General features: G+C 49.2%; 1 protein-coding gene across 1 annotated transcript; it reads right to left on the bottom strand.

Moving 5' to 3' along the window:
* Positions 1 to 51: 51 nt before the first annotated feature.
* GGT5 (gamma-glutamyltransferase 5) lies at positions 52 to 22286 on the bottom strand. Its single transcript, XM_075434636.1, has 12 exons — positions 22124 to 22286; positions 12136 to 12266; positions 10477 to 10566; positions 9138 to 9327; positions 8403 to 8560; positions 7829 to 7978; positions 7303 to 7436; positions 6492 to 6694; positions 5594 to 5685; positions 4705 to 4814; positions 3482 to 3589; positions 52 to 3251 (listed from the first exon to the last, which is right to left on the bottom strand). The coding sequence occupies exons 1-12, from the start codon at positions 22282 to 22284 to the stop codon at positions 3105 to 3107; spliced, it is 1674 nt and encodes a 557-aa protein (XP_075290751.1). The 5' UTR covers positions 22285 to 22286; the 3' UTR covers positions 52 to 3104.
* Between the last annotated feature and the right edge of the window lie 926 nt (positions 22287 to 23212).

Below are 23212 nucleotides of genomic sequence, written 5' to 3'. Positions count from 1 at the left end.
CAACTCCTTGTGTGTAGGCTAGGCAACAGTTTTAGAGGAGAAATTCCCAGACAGGTTTAATAATACTTTATTAAAAATATAATTTAAAGACTTCATTAGAAAATAGAGCAGTCTCTGTACAACGGTGCTTTAAAAGTCCATGTAAGTTGACCAAGTACAAAAATAATGGCTCTCCTCTTGGTGTGAGCATGAATGGGGAGAGGCCAAACTGGGAGGGTCCAGACCCAAGCAAAGTTCAGCAGCAGCGAGGAGGTGTCAGGGCAAGAGCAGACGTGTGAAGGGAGGTACAGTCCCTCAGCTTCACCAGATGTTTTGCTAGTGAGGGCTGCAGGATTGGAAATCTGCTGCAGTGAGAGATCTGTACTCTCATTCCTTTCTGTCTTGCAAATTAAAGCTGTGATGACTTTTAAAACTGCTTAATTGGCTCAGATTCAATGTTAGTAGCAAAGTAGTTAAACTGTGGTGAGCGCTGGACTACAGATAATATTCCCCTGTCTTTGTGGTGGGAAGTAGCTGTGATACCACTGCACTGGAAAGGTGAGAGGCTGGATTACTGAGGTGTGCTTTACCCTAAGGTATGTGAGAAGTAAAGGTCATTGGAGGCTCAGTTACTTGGTGGCTTGGTTTTTCTGCCAGCAAAACACGACAGAGTACGGCACAGGGCACTGCTGGAGGCTGCCCTGGAGCTTAATAGGGAAGCAAGAACTGCTCTCCCTGTCTCCAGCCAGTGCCATTTTTGGTTGCTTTTTGTAAACTCTAGGCACAGTGGGGCTAGCTAGGAATAACTACAGACCTCGCTAAAGCCATCATCCACTCTAGTTAGTCTGTCTGGTCCGGAAACGTGAGCCGCAGATGGTGTCTGGCGCCCACAAGTGCTTCCCCTCTGACAAGTCTGTAGCTGGGGTGTTATTTCTGACACTAGAACCAATGCACCCAGGAACTGGTAGATGAGGTAAGGGAGTCAATGAAAGTACAAAACTTCAGCAAATTATGCTGATCGATTATGGCTACCAAAAAACCCACATGTAACACCTTCCAAATGAACATAAACTCTGCCCCTCCTCAAACTGTCAGCCTATTCCCTTTCTCTGTTCACATTCAGCAGTACTCTAATGCTGTCTAATACAGTGCTGGGCCACTTCTATGGCTCGAGTAAGGAGCTCTGATGGAGAAACCAGTAGTCCTTCCTGAACTAGGGGAATTAAGATAAATTCCACTTGGGCAAGGAGGGGGGCAGTGCATGGAGCTGGCTCTGTACATAAGGAACTTGTCTTCTAGAGGCATGATTAAGTGCTTGCGGTTATGATCTGTTAACTTAGGAATACTTCTTCATTAAGCTCTGATACAGCTGCGGTCACAGTACAGTCCTTCATGTACAATTTCTGAAGGAAAACACATGTCTGGCTCTAGCCAGCTTCACTCAGATCATCATGAAAATGCAAGTGATGGCTAAGATGTGAGCAAGTCGATGGTGGCTTTATTGGACAGACTTCACGGTTAAGATCATAGACTTAAAACCTATCTGGCCTTGTTTGCACAGGGGGGTGTGGATGGCCTTGCTTTGGTTTGTTTTTTTAATTGGAGTGCTCAAATACTTATGATATTTTCAGAGGGACTTTATTTGTGCACTGGGAATACCATGGGCTGCGTGTGAGGTAAGAACAAACATGGGAAGGGGAGGGCTTTGCTACTGGCTTGCTCTGGTTGGGCTTCACTTGCCTACAGAGAAGTACGGCTCATAAGCTTTCAGAAAATGGAGTTGGTGGGGACTGTGGGAACTTGCCCATGGGTGTCTGAGAAGAGCTCTGGCGTTTATTTTGTTTGGTGTTTTTTTTCCTTAAGTGTTTGATTCTCTTGGCCATTTTGAGCAGGAAGACCTTTCGCATCCAGGTGCATGAGTTCAGGTCTCTTCTCCAGAAATTTTCTCTCTGTGATGATAGTTTTTAAGTAGTCCTACAATTTCCTCCTTGTGATCTTAAGGGAACACTAGAGACCAGTTGTGGTAAATCGGGAGTTGAAGCATGTCCTTAGGCTACGAGACAAAAGTATTCTGCTAATGTCTGATAGCGCTGCATCACTTCTCAGCAGTCCTGGTGTTTACCTGGCCAGGCTGAGCTCATGGAGCTGAGCTACAAGTGGAGTCTTCTGATCATGTATCCTTTGCATTTTGAAGGATGTTATAAAGCTTCCAAAAACAACAGCTCTTCCACTGCAATCCTCACCTGCCTTCCCAAACGACTTGTCTTCTGCCGGCACTGAGGACGAAGAACTGGCAGGGATGGGCACTCCTCTCGCTGCAGGCAGAGGTGCCCCAGGGAGCTAAGCTGAAGCCGGTCCATCCGAGGAGCAGGGAATTCACACTGCCCCATGGGAGGCTTATTCGCAAAGTCACCAGCGTGGAGGGTTCAAGGAAGCTTCGGCGCAGTTACTCTGAGCTTGTGGCAGACAGTGGTAGGGCAGCAGACTTGTGCTACGGTGCACTGATTTCATCTGCCACCTTTGGGAAAATGGCTTCTTTGGATGGGAAAGCCAAGAGGGGGGAGTGTGGAGTTTTGCTCTCTTCCCTTTCCAAACCCACCCTCTACGCCTGGTAGCTTAAGATTTTAAAATCCTGATCCTACAGACACTTCTTGTAATTCTCATAACCAAAATACTTACTCATTTCGCATCGCTGAGCCCCAGTAATGGTAAGCTTATTGTAGCAACATCCTGAAAGAAACCAATTATACCCTTAACTGAGACTCTCCAGCAGGAATGGAAAAGATACAGCTGGGTAATTTCACAGTGTTCCCAGTGGGTTTTGGACCAATTTTCCTTTACCACTTTGTATTCTCTTATTCTGAATAGCTGAAGTGCTCAAGAAATATGTTTTTCCGTGTATCACATAAGTGATGGAGGGTGTAGCTCTAAACAAGCCTGGCTGACCCGTCCTTGTATTGCCTGAGGGTGACTCGCAGTCTACTGGAATTAGGTGTAATCACAAATTTTGCCCATACTCTAGCAGGCATCCTGATGGGAACAGGCAATATTGGCATGTCCAAGCCAAATTATGTTCTGAATCTAGTTATCTCCTGTGGTATTGTGAGTTGTGATGGCATTTCATGCTAATATCCAGCTGACTTCCCCAGCTTCCTTGTATCAGAGTAAGCAGAGATGCATTTTCCTTCCTTGGAAATTCCCTGCACAACATTCATTGCAAATGTAACTTTCTTTTCTTTATGTCCTCTTCCCAGCAGACCACTCCTAACCTCCTGTGGGGGGGAAAGAAGAGGAAACGGAGTCAATGGGGCAGGGGCCCGAAGTCTTAGCGTTGCCATGTATGAAAACAAAGGATGTGTATGTGGGGTCAGGTTGAGAAAGAGGGATTTAAGCGAGAAGGAGGTTAGCTAGAGGCAAAATACAGATTATTCAGGAATGTTACAAAAGCAATCTCCTTCCCACCAAAAGGAGAAGACAAGAAGATCCAAGCGAGGCCACTCACCTCACTGAAACGTTCCTCAAACAGGATATTGTCCTCTTCAGTGTGCATGATGGGAGCTGAAATGGCATGTTCCAAGTCATAGCCAAACCACAGCTTGTTTATAATCGCCTGCAATGAAACAAATCCCACACTGACTGACTGGAGACATTGAGTGACCCGGGTCACATGCTGCCATCCTCTGCACTAGTGTGAAGCCAGACCAGCTCTCCTGTAAATCCCACCCGCAGGATGGTGCAAACCTGGGCTGTAAGAGATGCTGCTCTGAGTCACATTAGAAGTCCTACTAGCCTCATCTCCTGTCTTCATGGTGACCAACAGCAGATGCCCAGGGTGAGTACAACAACAGGGTGAACACACAGGGATACTTCCCAGAATGCCTTCTCTAAGCCAAAGTGGTGTCCTTGAATTCCATAGCTACTGATGGATCTTACATCTTTCTATTAATGGTGGTTCTTTCTGTTTTCTTATCAAGTCCTAGCATGGACTCCTTCCCATGCTTCTCTCCAGTTGAAAGATGAATTAAAAAAAACACAACTTTTTCCTCTTGTGGCCTTATCTGCTTATATTTCTTGATTGGTGAACAAGATGTTTGTTAGACTTCATGCTTCAGCAAGCTCTTTTTCATTAAGATTTGTTACTCTGTGTGTATGTGTGGTGGTGGTTTTCGGTTTTTCTTATCCTTTCTGTCACACAACTTATCAGTTTATTTTTGGGGCCCCAAGGTTTTGGGCTATGCCTTTCTTCCTAATAACTTCCTTAACTTGATGTTTATTCCAATGTCTTCCCTTTCAAAAAAGAATTGAGTGAGGCGGCTGGCACTTGCTCTGGCCTCCAACCCACAGCCTTTAGTAACTTCTAAATTGCAAATAAAACAAAGCATCAAGGAGTCAAGACCTGAGGAGAGCTGAGTAGAAAGACAGGTGGGACTGACCATGGCTGGAAATCTGGGAGGGCTGAAAAAGCTGGAGACTGCTATGGCTTCCCTCACCTCCTCCACTCCTCTTCCCTCCTGATGGAAGTGCAATTCAGCAGTAGAGCTGAAGATAGCCTCTGCCCTTGCCACAGAAATGCTAGAGGCAAGAAGGTGAGGATAGATGCAGTCTGCAGCAGGCCCTCCCCACTGCTGCCTTACATGCAGCAGCAAAGTAATCCCTTTTGTTCAGGATGAGGTGTGCTCCCCTTGCTCAGTGGAACGCGTTACTGTGCAGTACCTGTTCACTCACCATAGCCGTAGCACTGATAATCCAGGCCCCGCCTGCTCCTCCGATCACCAGCATGTCTCCTGTCTTGGAGATGAGAATGGAAGGCACCATTGCTGAGGGAGGCTTCTCTCCTATGGCAGATGCAGAGAGTATTATTCCTCCCATGTGGCTCTTACAGGGGCTGGAGAGACACACAAGTTTATCCACCTTACTCTTTTCGCATTCCCCACAAGTTTATCTACCTTACCCTTCATGCATTCCCCACAGAAAACCAAGCTGCTGCTCATTCCTGAGGAAGCTCAGATCCTCCAGAAAAAAACAGCTTCCCTTGTGCTGAGACCCCATCTCACAAGAAACCACACCTTTACGGCATGGGCTAAATAGGCAGCATCTCTCGGTGCAGGGCACCTTACAAGTATTAGGAATTGCTGCAGCTCATTCAACGCAGCTGGGGAACCATTAGCAGCAATCTTGCCATCGCAGTACTCTCTCTCACAGCAGACCCAAGGGAGATTGCACCAGGGATAGCTTATTTCACAGAGCAATGTCTCTGCATCAACACCGCTGTGTTACAGAACTCAGTGTAAGCCTACAGCATTACTGATTGACCAGCAACTATATACTTTTTCATAGATAAGCCTAAAAAGTCAGCAAGCTTGTCTTAGCAGTAGTTTCTTCCCTTCTTCCCTCCCCTTCCCCATCAATCAGCTTCAGCTTTTTTTTTTTTTTTAAAATCTCTGATTTCCCTGGTCAGAAACCAAAACTTTGGTCAGAACCAAAACCAGGGCTTTATCCTCTGTTAGTCTGAAACAAACTTGCTCTCATCCAGACCTAGGGAAGGAAAGAGCACCTGCAGTTTACAGGTAGTCCCTGCATTTCCACCTCCTGACTTGCGGGTGAGAATGCTCACCTGGTTTAATGCTTCTGTTTGCTATGCAGAAATCAGCAAGTTCGTTATTTAAAATTATCCCAGTTTGGTTAGAATACACAAAGGAGCCAAACCTGCAGGGGAGAAAGAAGCAGCCTTTCAGCGACCAGTGCTCTCCTGTTGTGGATGACATTAACTGAAGATGGCACCCTGTGGGTTACCGCTGTCTCCTCCCACCCTGCAACTGCTCCAGCCAGGGTGGCCAAAAGGTCTTTGTGCTGCTGTGCTGGAGCCATAGATAAGCTCCCTGTCAGCAGTGGAGGTGGGGATTTGCCCAACTCACAGAAACTCAGCAGAGCTTAGAAAGTTGTTAAATCTTTGTGAGTTGTGATGTTCCTTTGAGCTGATGCTCAAAGACCTTTGCTGTCACATGAAAAAAGCATTCACAAGTAAGAGACTGCCTAAATCTGTGAAGCCCAAGGGTTTTGCACTTCTGGTAAACAGCTCTTGCAGGTACCCTGTGAAACTGATACATAGCTGTTGTGGTTTTGCCTCAATTTGCAACAAAAGAACCACGCAGCTATTCTCTCACTCCTTCCCCCTCCCCGGTGGGATGGGGAGGAGAATCAGCAGTAAAAAGGCAAAACTCGTGGGTTGGGATGAGAACAGTTTAACAGAATGGCAAAGGGAGAAGAAAACAACAATCAATAATTGATAAAAAGCATATACAACACGCAACACTTGCTCCTGAGCAGCAAAAGCCTCTCCCTTAGCCAGCTACCCATTTAAATACTGAGCATGACATCACATGGTTTAGAATATCCCATTTGATCGGCTGTTTGGGTCAGCCCAACCAGCTTCTTGTGAAAATTAACTCTATCCCAGCTGAACCCAGGACAGTAGCCTATGTGACTCAGCTACCAACCCCTTGGCTACTCACGGGTAGTTGATGGTGCTGGTGGCGGACACGGCACTGCCATCTGCAGCGAGCACAGAGATGTGGCTTGTGCCCTTACTTTTGTATCTGTGGCTGTAGATGGACTCCAACAAGTTGTAATGGTTTAGCGGATGGTCACCACGGTCATCTATGCGGCTTCTGGCAAGCTCAGCAATCTTGTCAGACAGCATGGTCCCCACAATCACCTGTAATCACAACAAGGACACTGAACTTGTGTCACCAAAGCACAGGCATGTCGTTCTTTGGGCACAAGGCACCCTGAGGGGGTTGAGCCCCAATAGTCAGAGCTTGGGGACCTGCATTGGCAGCATTCAGCCCCAGCCTGAATCCCCAGGCTGCTCTCATCACAGAAAATGAAACAAGCTCAGTACCGAGGCATCTCAGCATTGGCATGAGCACATGCACACCCTTTACCAGCCAAGTGAGCACCAGCCTACAGCTGAACAGAAACCGCAGGCAAAGTAAATGGCCTAATCCTGCCTCTGCCTTGGCCAGCTGTGCAGCATTGCTCTTGGGTAGCAGTTCTAAGCATTTTTTTTCCTTCTGTGGCTGCAAAGCAGGAGGGTGTCTTGGTATTGCATTGTGCTGGCAAGCAGGCTAGCCTGGGCAGTCGGTAGCCTGCTTGAGGGCGTAGCAAATAGGCTAAAATGGGTTGGTGACAACGCAGGTTTGAAAAAAAAAAACCAAACCAGGAAATGGACTTCCCTGCTCCCTCCCTGTCAAGGAGCAGCGTAGAAGAAGCTGCCAGTTTTGTGGGTGTCTGTGGCTGCCCTTATGCACCATGTCAGCTCACCTGAGCTTCGGAGAAGGCTGGGTCACTCATATGGGATTTTAGCATATTGCCAAACTTCAGGGCCTCTGCAATGCGATGGTAGGTTTCCACCTTCTCCTTTGGTGTCACCAGTGATGCTTCATGGAGTTTATACTCTATGGAGCAGGATGAAATAATTTTGTTAATACACCCAAGGCAATGTTTTTTCAAGAACTGTAAAAAAAATGTTAAAAGGAACCTCATTTTCATATTCCAGTTCCTATCAAGTTTCCCCTATGCTTTAGCAGGATGTGGGCACAGAAACAACCAAGTACTAATTTCCACTGTGACTTAATTCCTCTTGAAGCCTTGGGAAAATCGTGTATCCTTTGGCCTTTGCAGCAGCTATGGTGATGCTGACCCAGTGTAAGCATGAGCCAGTTCATCATCCTGCTGCATAGCATGGCCAGACTGCAGACTGAGCCCATTCTGGCTTGCCAGCTTTTGACTGCTCTAGAACAACACTCTTTGCAAACCTCTTGCTGCCCCTTTTCCCTTAGGAATTTACCTTCCAATATCTTGAGGATGAACATGAGCACAGCACCTCCCATGGGCGGTCCAGGAGAAAACACTGTGGTGTGATTGTTCAGGGTAACGTTCAGAGCTGAGGATACCTCTGCTTTGTATGCCCGAAGGTCCTCCAGTGAGATACTGGACCCTTCAAGAGAAAACCAGACAGGTATCTGGCATTAGCACATTAAATCCTACCAGGTGCTATGGGCCAACCAGATCAGAGCTGTGGTAAAGCTCGTAAAGAGCCATCCCTGTACGCTCCAAATTTCTTCCGCCAAGCACAGCAATGTCTTCATGTGTCCTCACCTACTGCCAAACCCCAGGACATCACAAAGCCTAAGGGAGTTGGAGAGTCCAGTGCATGAGCACCATGGGTGAATGTCAGAGCAGCAGGCAGCTCTCAGCTCTGCTTCTGGGCTTGAGTTATAAGGACTGGGGAAAGGTGGCCCCTTCCCATGCCAGGTATCACCCCAGTGGCAAGCAAATGGCATGTGTTAGCTTTCCCCTCGCTGTTACCTGATTGCTGGGAAAAGGCCTGTCCATTAATATTAACTGTAGTTGTTACCTACCAGCCTTCCTAATGTCCTCCACCAGCGCCTTTCCTATCCGCCCCTCATAAAATGCTGTAGCTCCATTTTCTGCTATAGTTTTCAGTGTCTGCTGCAGTGCTGGCCACCTGAAGGTCTCTCCACGCTTCAAAAACCTCTGCCCGTCACATATCAGTGGGCTGTCAAAGAAGAACATCCATCAATTTAAAGCATGTGCTTACTCTGTCCCCCTCTTTTTCCTTCCCAAAGCTGATTTGGTTTATGCATGTTGTGTACTTTCCAAGCCAGTGCTCCACTACAGTCTACATGGAGAAAAGCTCTCAGTCAACTGCTACCCATAGCACTAGGCACTCTTTCCCCAGATAAAGTGTCCTCCACCGGACCTAATGCTTTGACCCTGGCTCACATCAGCAGGGCTTCTCCAAACAAGTGTCTGCTGTAGGGCCTTACTGTCCAGGGACAACTTCCTCATAGATGGAGGCAGGCCACATACAGGCAGCTCCTCCTCATGAGCAGATGTGTTTAGCAGTCAGTTTTGCTGTGCCAAGCCACTCTAAATTACAAAAAAAAGAAAAAATTGCTGACAGAAAAAAATTTTTAAACCTCCACTTCTGTTGCTCCCTCCCTCTCTATAGCATGTATTTACTGAGCAGAAGCTGCAGCAGCAGTCTGCGTTCCATGTCAGCATGTCATAGGAAGGGTCTGAAGCTGAGAGAACAGTGGCCCTCACACTGCGATTTAATTCATGGGTCTTACCACAGGCTTTTTCCCAGCCTGGAGAAGATTGGGTGATGGATCATTTTGTCCACAACCGGGGAAATGACAAGCGGCTCTGAAAGGAGCTTGATGGTTGGTTCAAACAGGGCTTTCCACGGTAAGCGGCCATATCGCTTATGGGCTTCTTCATACCCACGAAGCTCTCCTGGTACAGCAATCCAGCGGGCACCTGAAGAGCAGAATGGCAGCGTCACAGTCCGTCACTGGCCTATGGGTTTCACCTCTCTGAAAGCCCTCCAGCGCAAGTATGTATTTGTACAGGCAGGACTAAGCTTCTAAAAGCAGGCTTGGTTTTCTTCTTTCCTTTTTCTGTTCTTTTATTTCTTCCACTACCTAATAGAAGGGTTATAGAAAAGCTGGAGCCAGACTCAGAGGTGCATGGTGAAAGCACAAGAGGCAACAGGCACATGTTGCAGCAAGGGAGATGGCAGCTGGACATAAGAGAAAAAGCAGTCATGCAGAACCTGGTCAAGCACTTGAACAAGTGAAGCTGTGAAACTCTCCATCCTTGGAGAAGTTAAAAAAATGTGACAGGAAAAGGCCCCAAGCAGCCTGAGCTAACTCTGACATCACCCTGCTTTGAGCAGGAGCTGGAGCAGAGACCTCCAACCGTCCCTTCCAACCATAGCTGTTCCTGGTTCCTTTTCAGGCTCTGCTTCCACGGATAAGAACATCTCCTCCAGGAAGTGGGAGACACCCCAAAAGAAAATGTGTTCGGGAAGGTGAATGAATGCAGCAAGCAATGTTGAGAGATCCAAGACGTGCTGCTAAAGAGAGAGTGCCTGCTGCCAAACCAGTAACAGCAAATGGACAAGGGAGCCTCCTCGGACAGAAGCGAGGTGGCAAAGAGGTAGCTGAGCTAAGCTGGAGCCCAGCAACTCAACTCCTGATGCTGCCAGGTTGCTTCCCCAATGGAAAGACATGGGCAAGCGCAGCAGATGATTGATTTCTTTCATTTGCAGAAAGTCTGAGCAGCTACTGAGCTTGTTTTTCTCCATAAAAACTGCTAGGAAATGAGTGCTTTAGGAAATCTGGTCTTGAAATGCAGACTTCCTACAACGAGAAATCACGTAGTGATTTCTCCTCATGCTCTGCTCCCCGCTCCCTCACTGGTTAGGTTGCTAATGTTACTACAAACCAGGTATTTCATGGACCTAGTGATTTTTCTCACTTTTGCAAAAAATCAATCCAGGAAGAGCACAAGCAACTAAACAGAACTTCAGATAAAGTCAGCAAGGTCCTTGGTTCTCCCCCCCGAACTTTGTGCACTACACACCAGGAGGGCACACAGCCCTCCTGGCCCAGTCTGCGTCCTTACCAATGGGTAAACCGGCAGCGCAGCCAGACAACAAGTCGTGCAGAAACACCCGTGGGACTGTCTCGCGGGCATTGATCACCTTGACTGTCCCTGGAAAGGAAAAGGGGGAAACACGTGAGGTTGTCTCCCTGAAGCAGGTGACCACCACGCTGCAGCCAGCTCAGAGCCCATGGCACCCTGCTGAGCTGCCCTGCAGCGTCTCGCCAAATGTGTCCGGCACACTTGCGGGGTCAGGCCGCAGCTGGCACACACCGTTGCGTGCTTCCGTACTTTGGTCTGGAGCAGACCAAGCAGTGCCTACCTAGAGGCAACCAAGGGACAGGGACAAGGCTAGGTGTCTCCAGCCAGTTCAGGTGCCCCCCAGGGCTCTTGGACCTGGGACATGCTGCTTCTCATCTGATTCGCAGGTGGGACATGCCAGAGACATAACATGAGCCTCATGCTCCTTGGTGGGCTGCTTTCCAAGGGGAGGTGAGGCATGTCCACCACGTTTGTAAGCAGAATGGTCATGCTGAAAGATGTATCAAGAAGCTTGAAAGCAAAAAAAAAACCAGCCAAACCCCACACACTTGTATACATTTGTACTTCAGGTCTAGCCTATTCTTTGGGCTCCTTCTCTGCTTTGTGTTTGTCTTTTCCTGTCACAGCCCACTGAGCCAGCTGTTCTGCAGGAGCCCACGCTGCGACCCAGTGTACCAAGCACCCGAGCCGTGCACGGCCCTGCACGGCTCTCTGCAGCAGGATAATTCAGGTAGCAGGACTGTTGATAGGAGACAAAGTTACATGGCTCTGCCAGAAGGGAAAAAAGGAAAATCTAGGTGTTTAGCCAAATTAAGCTGTTGCGTAAGATACACTCCAGCATTTCCAGACTCGTGACTCTGCGAGACTACTTGGCAGGGTTTTTAAAACTCCAGTATTGTTACTGTGTTCATTGTTCATTTTACTATTTAGATGTGTAAGCTCTGGGGGCTTTTGAGAGCCAAGACAGTTAAAAAAAACCCCAAACACTAAAAACATAAAAGGAAGAACACAACACTAGGGGTTAAGCCAAATGCAGAAAGGCTTCCAGCAGGCCCCGAACATTGCAAGATTTAGATTTCTGAAGGGAAGATGCATCTCCTGGGAAAGGCATTCCCACTGCTGCTTTGGGTGCGATGCTGCCCGCATGTCGGCAGGCACTGCCTGAGTGCTGGTGCAGGACAAGCCCCTGGAGTCCCAGCCCAAGGGCTCAGCTCAGCCGGCGACAGCCCCGTATTGCTGCCCTCACTACCAGCACACACGCCTCGCTCTGCTCTGTCGTGCCTCCATGGCAGCCCAGCGGCAGCTCAGACAGCACCACTCACACCTCGCTGCACTGTCAGCTCCGTGACTTTGGAATGTAACTTGGGATTGCTTGGGAGGGGGTAGGAGAGGCAAAGTCGGTTCATTTTAAATCCAAAGCTCCTTTCCCCTGCCCCCACATGTTCTTGCTGCAAAAAAATGCACTCCCTGTAACGGACGCATTAGGTTAAGAGCAAAAGCATGGTTTGTGATCAGAGGATGCAGCATTTACTTTCAAAAAATTTCCCTGAGAGAACATGAAGGATTCTGACGACTTCACAGCAGCTGGATGTCTGCAGGGAGACGGGGCACCATGGAGAGGCCAGGGCTGGCCCATACCTGTGCTGGCATTATAGATGGTAAATACGACCCCACCACCCAGGCCCGAACTCTGAGGGTTCATCACCGAGGTGCAGATCAAGCCAGCAATGGCAGCATCCACAGCTGTGCCTCCGCTTTTCAGGATGTCCCTATGGTGAAAAGGGAGGAAAAAAGACAATGTTATAATCCAGGAATGGCGGAATGGAGAAGCCACATGAAAATAGAAATTGCACTTGCAAGGCAGCCCCAGCTTGAGGAGAGCAGCTAGCAGTTGGAGAAAGCTACTGGCAGCAGTGTGGGGTGTGAGAGCGCAGAAAGGCGCCTTCCATTGTGGGAGGGAGATAGAAAAATTAGTGGGAAAGAAGGGAGACTCTGCAGGAGGGAAGAGCAGGCAGGGGCCAGACCTGTGCAAGGCTGGTCTTCCTCTGGGCAAAGAGTGATGGGACAGAGAGAGCTGCAGCCACTCACAAATGCTGTTGACAAAAAGGGACAGCAAGGAGCTCCCAGACATGGAGGAGGATGCTCTCAGCAGAGGAGAGCCTTCCACATGCTGGGAACCAAACAACTGACTTCTAGCTCCCCACCTACGATTCCCAATGAAAAGGCATATGCTGGTCAACAGGACAGGGGCACTGAAGCAGGAACGATGGGTCCATGTGAAGCAAACTCCTGAGACCTGACGCGTCAATTCGCACAAAATTCAGACCTTACTTCATTGCTCCTACAATGTGCCTTCCTGGGCTTATACGATATTAGCACAAAAATCCCGATCCCTCCCTGCATCAAAACAAACAACAACAAAAAAAACAAACAGGAAAAAAACCCTCAGCTGTTTCTGCCTAGGCATGGACACACCAAAGAACACATAGACATTAAGGCAGCCTCATGCTGTTGACGGCAATGAGTTCTCGCTAGAGAAACGTGTCTCAACAAATGCGTCCCTTAACCACAGCTGTATAAAAAAAAAAACCCTTTCCTTGCAGTAGAAAGGTGGTGGGGTGGGGTTTCCTTGCACAGCCTGCCAGTAGCCAGCACTGGTATTTGCTAGGAAGGTTTGTGACTGGGTTGGGTTATTGCTCAGATAAGGCAAAGCCAGAAGGGAAAGTGGAACAGTTCATTAATTGGAGTGCAACTGCTCCCAGAGGCTGCGACAGGAACACAGAGCACATATAGGGACTGCTGTTTATTTTACATCCATTGATGTGGCTGGGACCTGCTGGGGCTGGGAACAGGATGCAGCCAGCAGGCACTCTGACTGTGGCTTTCCTTTGTTTCTGCCAGCGCCTCTGGAACCACTGCCTGCAAAGAAATGGCATGTGGACAAGCAGAGAACAGACATGGTAGGAAACCAGAAAGTTTGGGGTCTGCATGGCTTTTAGCCTCCCAGCAGCAAACTGCTCCCTGGCTGTAGCTCTGAAAATGGAGACTGAGGCTCAGGCTTGCCCATCCATCTCCTTGCAGCAGGGGTAAGACTCTCACCACACGAACGTCCCTGAGCGGTGTTTTTCTGAACCTGAAGCACAAACAAGAGAAGGGAAGGACACGAGGGCTTTGTGAGAAAGTGAGATACCCCTGCAGAAGGCCCAGACAGCATGTTAGAAAGCTGGGGAAAGAGGGGAGAAGGACCACTACACTGGCCTAAGATGGTGCTCCCCAGAGCCTCTGGGTTATGGGCTGTGAGGCAGCACATGTACAAAGCCTGGTGCCAAGGAAAACCATGATCTGAGATAATCTGCAGTGAAAAGCAACTTCAAATTGAAGCTTTGAGATTGTACGGTATTCATTTCAATGCAATGCATTAAGACCTTTACATGGAACATCAGACACATTTTCACAAAGCCTGAAAAGCACCAGAGTCTCACTCAAGTTCCTAACCCCACTCACAGTTGTGTAAAGTGGTTGCACACCTTGCACTACCTCTTGTCCCGGGACTCTCCTGCCACTCTCCTTCTGAAGCCAGTGCCATACACCCCTCGCCATGTCCCCAGAAACACTTGCGCCTGGAGGAGCACTCCCTGACAAAGATCCTCATCCCTTCTTGTGTCATCTGATGATGGTCATCTATTAGCGCCAGAAGATGAGCTGTTCTCCCCCTGCACTGATCTGCACCAAGCCAGCATGCTCTGGACTGGAACTGCTTTTACTTAGCATGCTCTAAAGGGTGACCACAGTTGATCAACTTATTAAATTTAATATTTGTACACCTAGATGGCCTGTTTCTGGATGATGCTAAGATTTTTTTGGTACTCTCAAGTAGTTGTTTATAAAAGCGACATTGTGGGCTAAATACCTTTTAACTACCACAACTGTAGTGCCACATGCAGAAAGCATAGAAACTTGAGAGTTTCTCTGCATGACCTTCTCTATGCTCCCTCCCTCCAACACTCCCAGTTAGGCACAGAGCCAGGGTAACACAAGCCATGTAAACTCCAGTTTGTAGCTGTGCCCTTGGCTCCCACTGAGATCAGGCAGGACAAATAAGGTCTCAGTCTCAGCAGAAAAGGTGTATCTGATGGCTAAAGAGACCAGCAAACTGTTCCAGGGAGCTGAGACCTGGACAGTTACTGCCACTGACAAAAGCAACACAGACTTCCTGGAAATCAAGGAACAAGTGGGAGGAAGACGTTCACCGGCCAGTGGTGAGGACTTCAGCAGCACTGCCAGGACAGACGCATCCTGCCTGGCACAGCCGAGGCAAATCAAGTGCTTGTTTATGGGCACTGATTGCTCCAGCCTGGCAGTCCACCCAGTAGTTTTCAAACAGGTCGAGCCCAAGACACTGACACTGTGCATGCGTCAGGAAGGCAGGAAAGCCAAAGATGGTCTTTATTGTTCTACTCTGTGCCTAGCACAGCGACAGCCTGACTCTTGGCTGCGACTCCTTGGTGTTAACACAATATAGAGCAAAAATAACACCAGCAGCCAATGCAGGGACACCTTTTCGCAGAAAAGCAAAGCATGTTCTGTTTGTCCTTGGTCACTAGCCCTCATTAATTACATTTTGCAATATAAACAACATGACAAGAAAAACAGATTCCAGATAATCCAAAAGTGCTTTCCATTCCTCTCTACTGTGTCTATATTGGTGGTAACTGTCACCTCTGGTGGCAAACAGGACATCTAACAACACACAGTCAAACCTGTTTCTTGCTCAAGGGAAGGAAGGCTGTCCAGTTGCCTGCTGCCTTTCAGTGAGCACCATGGGATGGAGAGCCAAGGCTTCCCATACACTAGCACAGCGTGCAGCATCTGAGACCATCTCAGTACAGGATGGGCTGTGTGATGCTGGGCATGGTCCATTGCCTGCTGCTTCTTTGGGGGACAGGGGCTAAGGGGAAGGGGAGCTGAGGTTTCTCCCCAAAGCCAGGCTTTATCTTGGCTGTTCGCAGCCTGGCAGGAAGCACTCCCAGCCCCAAGTCTCACAAACACATCTTAGAGGGCTTGCACACCACACTGACGTTGTTTCCCTGGCTCTGCAGGGGTACATGTGCCTGCCAAGTTCTTCACACGCCCCCCAGCACAGGTGGTGTCCCATGACACAGGACAGGCATCATGGTAGCTAAGGAAAAGCAAGCCTTCCAGTCAGGCTTTTAGTTCAAGCTCAGAAACAACTGAACCCAGCAAAAGTAAAACCAAACCCTGATCAGGGTTATTAACAAGATTTCTTTTGACCTGCTTTGCTCTTCTACCCAGGAGGCCTGATATGTGTGTCCCCATCACCAGCGCAGGGTCCAGGGCCCACTCTATGCTATCTGCAGACTGGTCTCTAGTCTCAACAGCTTTCCCTCCAGCCTCTCTGGAGACTGAAACACAACAAAAAACGCTCTCTGCGCTGGTTCTCGGTGTGTCATACTCGGCTCCCATGCCTGGCCCACCTGCTTTCAGCCAGAGTCCTGCCACTTCCTTGGAAGTGATGCCTGGGGAACTCAGGGCCACTAGGTCTCTCTCATCTAGCTAGGCTGGCAGAGGACACCCTGTCCCATCAGGTTGCTCCCTTTGTACAGATCACTGCTACAACCAACTTAATGACAGCGCAAAACCCTGGGGGGACACATGACCCCTCAATCACAGCGTGGTACCTTACCAGCTCTCTCTAGAGACATCTTAGTGCTACAGCTGACAAGATCTGATAACAACATGTTTTGTCCTATATCCTTCCTGCCACATAATTTCAGCTTTAGGGTTTGGTGATTAATGGAATTTCCTTCAAGTCAGGAGCTGAAGAGGATGTTAACAACCACGTCCTGCTCCAGCAGCAGCAGCAAAACAGGCAGGGGGTGAATGATGGCACTTTGCTCACACAACCCTCACAGCAAAGATGGGCTGTGCTGGGCTGCAGACCAAGTCTGCTGTTCTGCTGTGGGCAAGAAGGAGCCCTGAAGCCGTTCGAAATACACTGGAAATGCTAAGGTGTTAAATTACATTGATTTCTTTTTTTCTGCTAAAGAAAGTGGGGGCTGAGACGAGACCATCCCTTATACAGAAGCTGCCTGCTTAAGATTTATGAGGGGCAAAAGTAACAGCTGTTTCTGTAAAAAAGGGCCAGTTGCCAAATTTGAAACTGCTAGAATACAAGAATAAGGGAAGGCAAATCCTTTGGGACACAAACATTCTTCAGAAATGCTGCTGGGCCATCACTGAAAAGGATTTTTTCAGCAGATTCTCTGCCTAGCCCTGGGCTTCCCAGGACCGCAGGCCTTTACTGACCATTAAATTCTCACCCTCCCCACCACCCTGTCCCCCAGGCAGGCGTTCATTTCAGAAAAAGCCAGTTCCCAGGGTTTGTGCTAGGCTACGCTGGAGAAGTGGGATTGGAGATGGCTGCTGGGCCAGGTCAGGTTAGCTCGCCTCGCTGCAGCAAATCCCATTCCTGGGAATGAGCACTCTTTCTGAAACCCTCCCTGGCCTTATGCTGGCTCTTGCTTCTGCCGTTTGGAAAACAGATGGGTACAGAGCGGTGACGGCAGAGCTCAAAGAGCACACTGGTAGGGAACGTAAAGCTTTTTGCGTGGTTGACTGAAAAAGCCTCTTCCACTGCCAGGAGGGAACAAGTGGCTCAGCTAGAGGTGAAGGGGGGTTTGGGTACTGCTCGCTGCCAGGGCAATCACCTTCTGTCTCCTCATGGCTTCCTGACACAAGGACAAATTACTGAAGTGGACTTTGGCACCAAATCCGCACCCTCGTGTTAAAAACTGCTCTGACTCTCCTCTTAGCCTCCCATTGCTCTTCATCAAAGTGTTTCACTTCTTTCAGGGACAAGTTTTCTGCCAGTGCTGGTCCCCTGTCTGGACCAGACAGCTGCACAATATTGCTTTCAATCCCCAGCCTCCAGCAGTAAAACCATTCTCAGCGAAAGACTCGACCTCATTCACCACTGAGGACTGGGCACTGACGGCTAAAAGCAAGTCTAGTATAGGATCTGCCACCAAGGACGATGACACACTGAGGCTTGCTGAGATTGCTCACTTTCTGTGGGGAGCCAAAGAGTTGCACAAAGATTTCACAAAGTCCAACCTTACACAGCCCTGGAATATACAAACACCATCTCCAGAGCTGGAAAACCTAAGGCTGAAGATGACAGCTGAGCATAACTGAAGAAAACCAGCAGCAAACAGGGGCTGTGAGTCTGTCCCCCATCTCCTGCTTGTACTAACACATCACAGAGCTACACAGTTCCTTCGCTGACCCTTCCTTCACAGCTGAACTATCAGTGAGGGAAACACAAGGGCCCTGAGCGGTTTCCCTCAACCCACCAACCCACTTGTTAAAAGACAAGATTGCTCTTTGGGCAAGAGGTTCAGTTCAGTTAATCTCAGTAAGTTCAATTAAAAGTTCTATTAGGAGCACGGAAAGACTCTGTCTTAAACAGCATCATCATAAACAAACACAGTATCACGTAACACCCCAGGAATTTCATTATGCTAACGACAACTCACCGAGCATGTGGTTTGGGTTTCTTTTTTTTTTAAGGGAAAAAAAGATTTTTTAATTAAAGAATAAAATGTATAAGTAGGTCAGAGATTAGGTGCTGCTTTTAGCTTTCAAGACTTTCGGCGCCGGACCAGCGTGCTTGGTTTCATGCCCATCCTGCACTGGAGGTTCTCTGAGCATCCCCCTCACAGGTTCCCGGGAGCCCGATAGCGATCTGCAGGGTGAAAGGAGTGGCTGGGGGGGGGGCAGCCCAGGGTCCCAGCAGAGAGGGTCTGCGGGGTGGTCAGGAGGGGAGAGCAGGCACTGCTGACATCTCTCCGTGGCGAGCCTTTAGGGACCGGCTGCAATGACTCCTGCTCCCACCAGCGGGGCGGGCAGGCTGACAGGTTCAATTATAACATGTGGTTTTCATTTGATTGTAGCTTTGCCATACTCAAGCCACCAAGCCTAACTTGTTTTTTCCTATGGTGCCGGAGGTCGCTCTTTTCCTTTTTCTAAGTTTCCACAAAAAGCATTCAGCAACTACCAAAAAATTAGACTGAGGAAATTTGCTGGTTTACCCTATTTTAATTGTTTTAAACTCCTCTAGAAAATTTGTTAGTAGGTTCTGCAGCGTGCAAATACAAAGTCAGAGATGTAGTCTGCCTCTAGTTCAAACAACTGACTATTTTGGCCAAGTTGTTTGCTTTTGGGAAAAAAAAACCCTAAACCTGATCATTAAAAATTTTGATCATATTGATCATACAATTTTTTTAACTTATTTTTATACACAAAAATGCATATATGTGTGGTCATCAATGAATTAACCAGTTTTGGTTGTGATGTCTAAGCAATGATAGTGGAAATCAGCCTGTTGCAACTCTAAGTTGCAGAGGCTAAGCATGGCTTCCTCAAAAAAACCCTGCATCTGGTAACAGCCACGGCTTTGGGGCATGGAAGAAACAAGGAAATTACTATCCTTAGTGCTCAGTGCTCGCCAGGCTGGACCACGAGCAAGGAGAGTGGCCATGTCCTGCCTCAAACACAGCGGAGAAGGGAGAGGTGTGAGGCGGCTGAGCTGCGGGGGCAGGATCAGGGCAGAAGGAAGCCCATAAGGTTGAGCAACTTGGGAGCAGGGGCAGGTGGTGGTGGAGTGTTGGTGGAGTGAGAAGAGGAGAATTAGTGACTGCACAGGCCCAAACACCAGCACACGGAGATGGGTGCATGCGGGAAGGAGCAGCCAAAGAGCTGGGGTGAGGCAGTGACTAGGCAGAAGCGAGAGCAGCAGCAGCAGCACGGACAGCAAAGGGCCCAGCAGGGACTCAGAAGCAGCAGTACAGGTCCCACCGCGTGTGCCGTTGGGAATCTCACCATCCATGATTGCTCACCTAACTCCTCAACTCTTTATAATATCCCAAGTCCAAACAGCCAGTGCAAAAATATACAAATGTTTCCATAACTGCAGAAAAAGACTGAAGTCCTAAATACGGTACTTCATAAGAAAAAGAAGTACCCAAGATTGATTATTTCTTCTTGTTTGCTAAGTCTCATGATTTGGGGAGTTTAATTCTTTTTTAACAGCAGAAGCCAACAGCATTTCTGTAACATCAAAAACACTCAGGTGAGTGGCTGGGCAGCGTCTGGGAATGAGTTAAGGCTGTGCATTGAGGGATGCTTGGCTTTGCCCAGCTCTCGCTTTGTTGCTGAAGCGACGTGGCATGGAAATCTCTGGGAGAAAATCAACAAGATCACACGCAGTGCAACGCTTCCTCCAAAGAAAAAAATGTTCCTTCCTTACAAGCTACCACTGTGGGCCAGTGGCGACATAGAGAGAAATACTACAATGACGAAGAAAAGGGCAAACATTATACAAAGCTTCTGATCACAAGCTCTGTTGCAGTGGAACATTTTTATAAACACTTCTGTTATGACCTATTGCAAGTACACGAGCATAGCTCGAGCTGGGAGAACTGTACAGGAGTTTGGTTCATTCCAAATACAAGGACAGCACGAAATGAACACAAACCTTTCCAAGAATGGCTACTGGTGAAGGATAGCGGGAAAAGCAGCAGACAGCATGCAGCAGTAGGGGAGCAGAGCTAACCACTGGGCAGATGGTAAGGGGTGTAAAGCCAAGTGAAGGAGGAGAATAGTCTTGGCTGAGGAGATTCGGGGGGCTTGGCAGGGCTGGGGGAGAGAGCTGACACATTTGGAGCTGCAGGACATGATGTGCAGATGCCCCAGGCTGGGAAAAAGGAGGAAAAAATGTGTGATGGGAAGTCGGAGCAAGGGCAGATCTTTGTGAGGATCGTTGGCAAACTGTTTGTAGGAAATCTAAGGTGGTCAGTCAGGCTGGAGGGATACCATAGACCTTGGCAGTAAGTGCGCTGGAGGCACAGCTACAGCAATGGTTGAGGCTATGGAAGCAGGTGGAGCTTCTTGCGGAGAGGAGGGAAGGAAGCAGATGACAGCTCAGCAGCAGTAGCCAGCTAGCCAAAGCCGCTCAGTTGTCAGCCTGATCACAGATCTCTGTGGCTTTCACTTCCAGGTGATTCTATGCCACTTCAAGTTAAAAATCACAATAGCTGCAGAATAAGTGCTGTGGTTTTCCCAGAAGATTCTTTGGGTAATCCATTAATGTATTTTCCTCTATTTCCATCAATACCATTTTAAAAGATACTTCTTCTACCCTCTGAAAAACTATCCTGTGGCTTTGCATTAAAAAAAAATCCCACACCCCATCTCAATTCCTTCACACATCTGCAGTCACAGTACACTTTCTCCAACTACTCACAAATACCGTGTCAGCATGTCATTGCAAGAACCACGTATGATGTGGCAAGCATGGTGTAAAGGCACCACATCTTGTCTCACTCCTCTAGCCGCAAGGCAGAGCACACAGCTCCAGCATCCATTGCTGGAGCATCCAGCATCGCATGCAGCTTGTGAAGTTCCATCCTTCTACTTTCATGTATACAAGTGTTTAAGAACCGAAGTAACAGTAATAGTAAAATAATAACATAGGAGTCAAAATGCTTGAGAGAGAAGTTGTTACACAAACTGAAGTGTTCCAACCTGGGCTGCTAGAGAATTTTTTTTTCTTTCCTTCCAAGTGACGTTAGTAGGTCTTTTGTACTTACAAGTCTTGGCTTAACTTCACAGAATCATAGAATCTTTAAAGTTGGAAAAGACCTCTAAGATCATCAAGTCCAACCATCCACCCAACACCACCATGCCTGCTAAACCATGTCCTGAAGTGCCACATCTACAGGTTTTTTGAACCCCTCCAGGGCTGGGGACTCCACCACCTCCCCAGGCAGCCTGTTCCAATGCCTGACCACTCTTTCAGTATGGAAATTTTTCCTAACCTCCAACCTAAACCTCCCTTGATGCAACTTGAGGCCACATCTCGTCCTACCGCTAGTTACCTGGGAGAAGAGACAATACCTGCCTCACTACACCCTCCTTTCAGGGAGTTGTAGAGAGCGATAAGTTCCCCCCCAGCCCCCTCTTCTCCAGACTGACCAGCCCCAGCTCCCTCAGCCGCTCCTCGTAAGACTTGTTCTCCAGACCCCTCACCAGCCTTACTCGATTAAATCTGACCTTTGCTTTCCAACACAGGGTGTCTTCCGTCACAGCAGACACGCCTGCTGCGGGCTTCAGCCCAGCAACACGCGCCCGAAGGCCGGCCTGCCCGGAGCCCCCGGCTCTCTCGGCCTGGCCGCCCTCCTGGCCCCCGCCGCAGCCCGGCGGCGGCTCTCCGCCAGCTCCCCTCAGCTTACTGCTAAGCCGCTTACCTGACAGCCTTACCACCGCGAGGTAAGCGTTTAACTTCCCGCCTCCCCGCTGAAAAGCAGCCTTGCGTTTGTACGCTGTAGACATCTGCACCTTCTAAACGGCGAAGGATGTGCAGCGGTGCAAGTTTTGGTGGCACCGGGTCACGAAGGCGCTGGCCAGCGGCGGAGGCAGGGCCGGGGCGGACCCCGCGGCCCCGGGAGCGGGCACGGGAGCGCCCAGCTCAGCCCCGCCGTGGGTGCGCGTTACCGCCCCGCCGCCCGCGCCCGCCACGCGCCGCCCGAGAGGTCCGCGCACATACCGGCCCACGACCGAGCAGGTCTCGGTGTCCGCAGCCACGGCACCGTGCAGGTAGCGCTGAGGCCCGCAGCCGGGCCGGGTGAGGACGGCGAGGAGCGCAGCCAGCCCGGCCAGCGCGCCCAGGGCCAGCAGCGCCAGGCAGCAGAGCCTGCCCGCCGCCATGGCTGCCCGGCGGCCGCGGACGGGCGCGGAGCGGGGCTGCCGCCGGGTGCGCGCTGCCGGCGGCCGCTGAGGAGAGGCGGCTGGAGGGGAAACGGCGCGCTCCGTCTTTCCCGCTTCCTGACGCGCGAGGGGCTTTTCACTCTCTTTTATGAAGTAAACTTTTTCTGGCATCGCCACCACGTGCCTTTTTTTTTTTCAAATCTCTGATGAAAACGTTTAACGCATTCGCTGCTGGAGCACTCCCTGGTGCGATCTCCACACTGCTCGTGGGCTTCACGCAGCTTCCCCACCGCCACTTTCTTGCCACACAGAGCCGATTAGCAAACAAAGGCAGCCTACACGGTGAATCACTGGGAAAATGACATCAATCCTGCATTGCAAACTCGGGGTATTTTCTTTCTGTAAGACTACTCAGAGAAGTAAAAGCTAAATACAAAATACAAAGCTGGAACCTTTGTATTTACTCTTACTTTGCCTTATAGTTTATTATAATCTCACTTATTTACTTCTTTCATCATTAAATCGTGCCAGTGCCCACATCATAAACCTTCTATAAAAGAGCATAACGGAACTGCTTGAATAAGCATCCGCCTCTGCGCTTCTGCGAAGCATTAGCGCTCAGAGCCCTGGAGCCCAGCCTGCATCGGTGCGCGGCCGCCATGCACAGCAGCGAACGCTGCTAAGTGAGAGCAGACCCGGTCCCTCCCCACACCGCGACTCGCAGCGTGAATCGCTACACAGTGCAGCTGGGCCCAGCCAGCTCTGTAAGAGCCTCTTAACTCTGCAGTTCTCCTTGCACTTAAAAAGTTAAACATACAGCTCCACATCTACCTGCTGTCTTTCTGTAGGATGTTCTCTGTGATCCCTTCCCAGCCAGATATGGGAGAAGGGGAATTCACCCATGCAGATTTATACCTGTATTTCAATA

The sequence above is a fragment of the Opisthocomus hoazin genome, chromosome 13 (assembly GCF_030867145.1).
Source record: "Opisthocomus hoazin isolate bOpiHoa1 chromosome 13, bOpiHoa1.hap1, whole genome shotgun sequence".
NCBI lineage: Eukaryota > Metazoa > Chordata > Aves > Opisthocomiformes > Opisthocomidae > Opisthocomus > Opisthocomus hoazin.
Note: the sequence above shows the minus strand (reverse complement) of the source record. Positions and strands in the feature narration are given on the sequence as shown.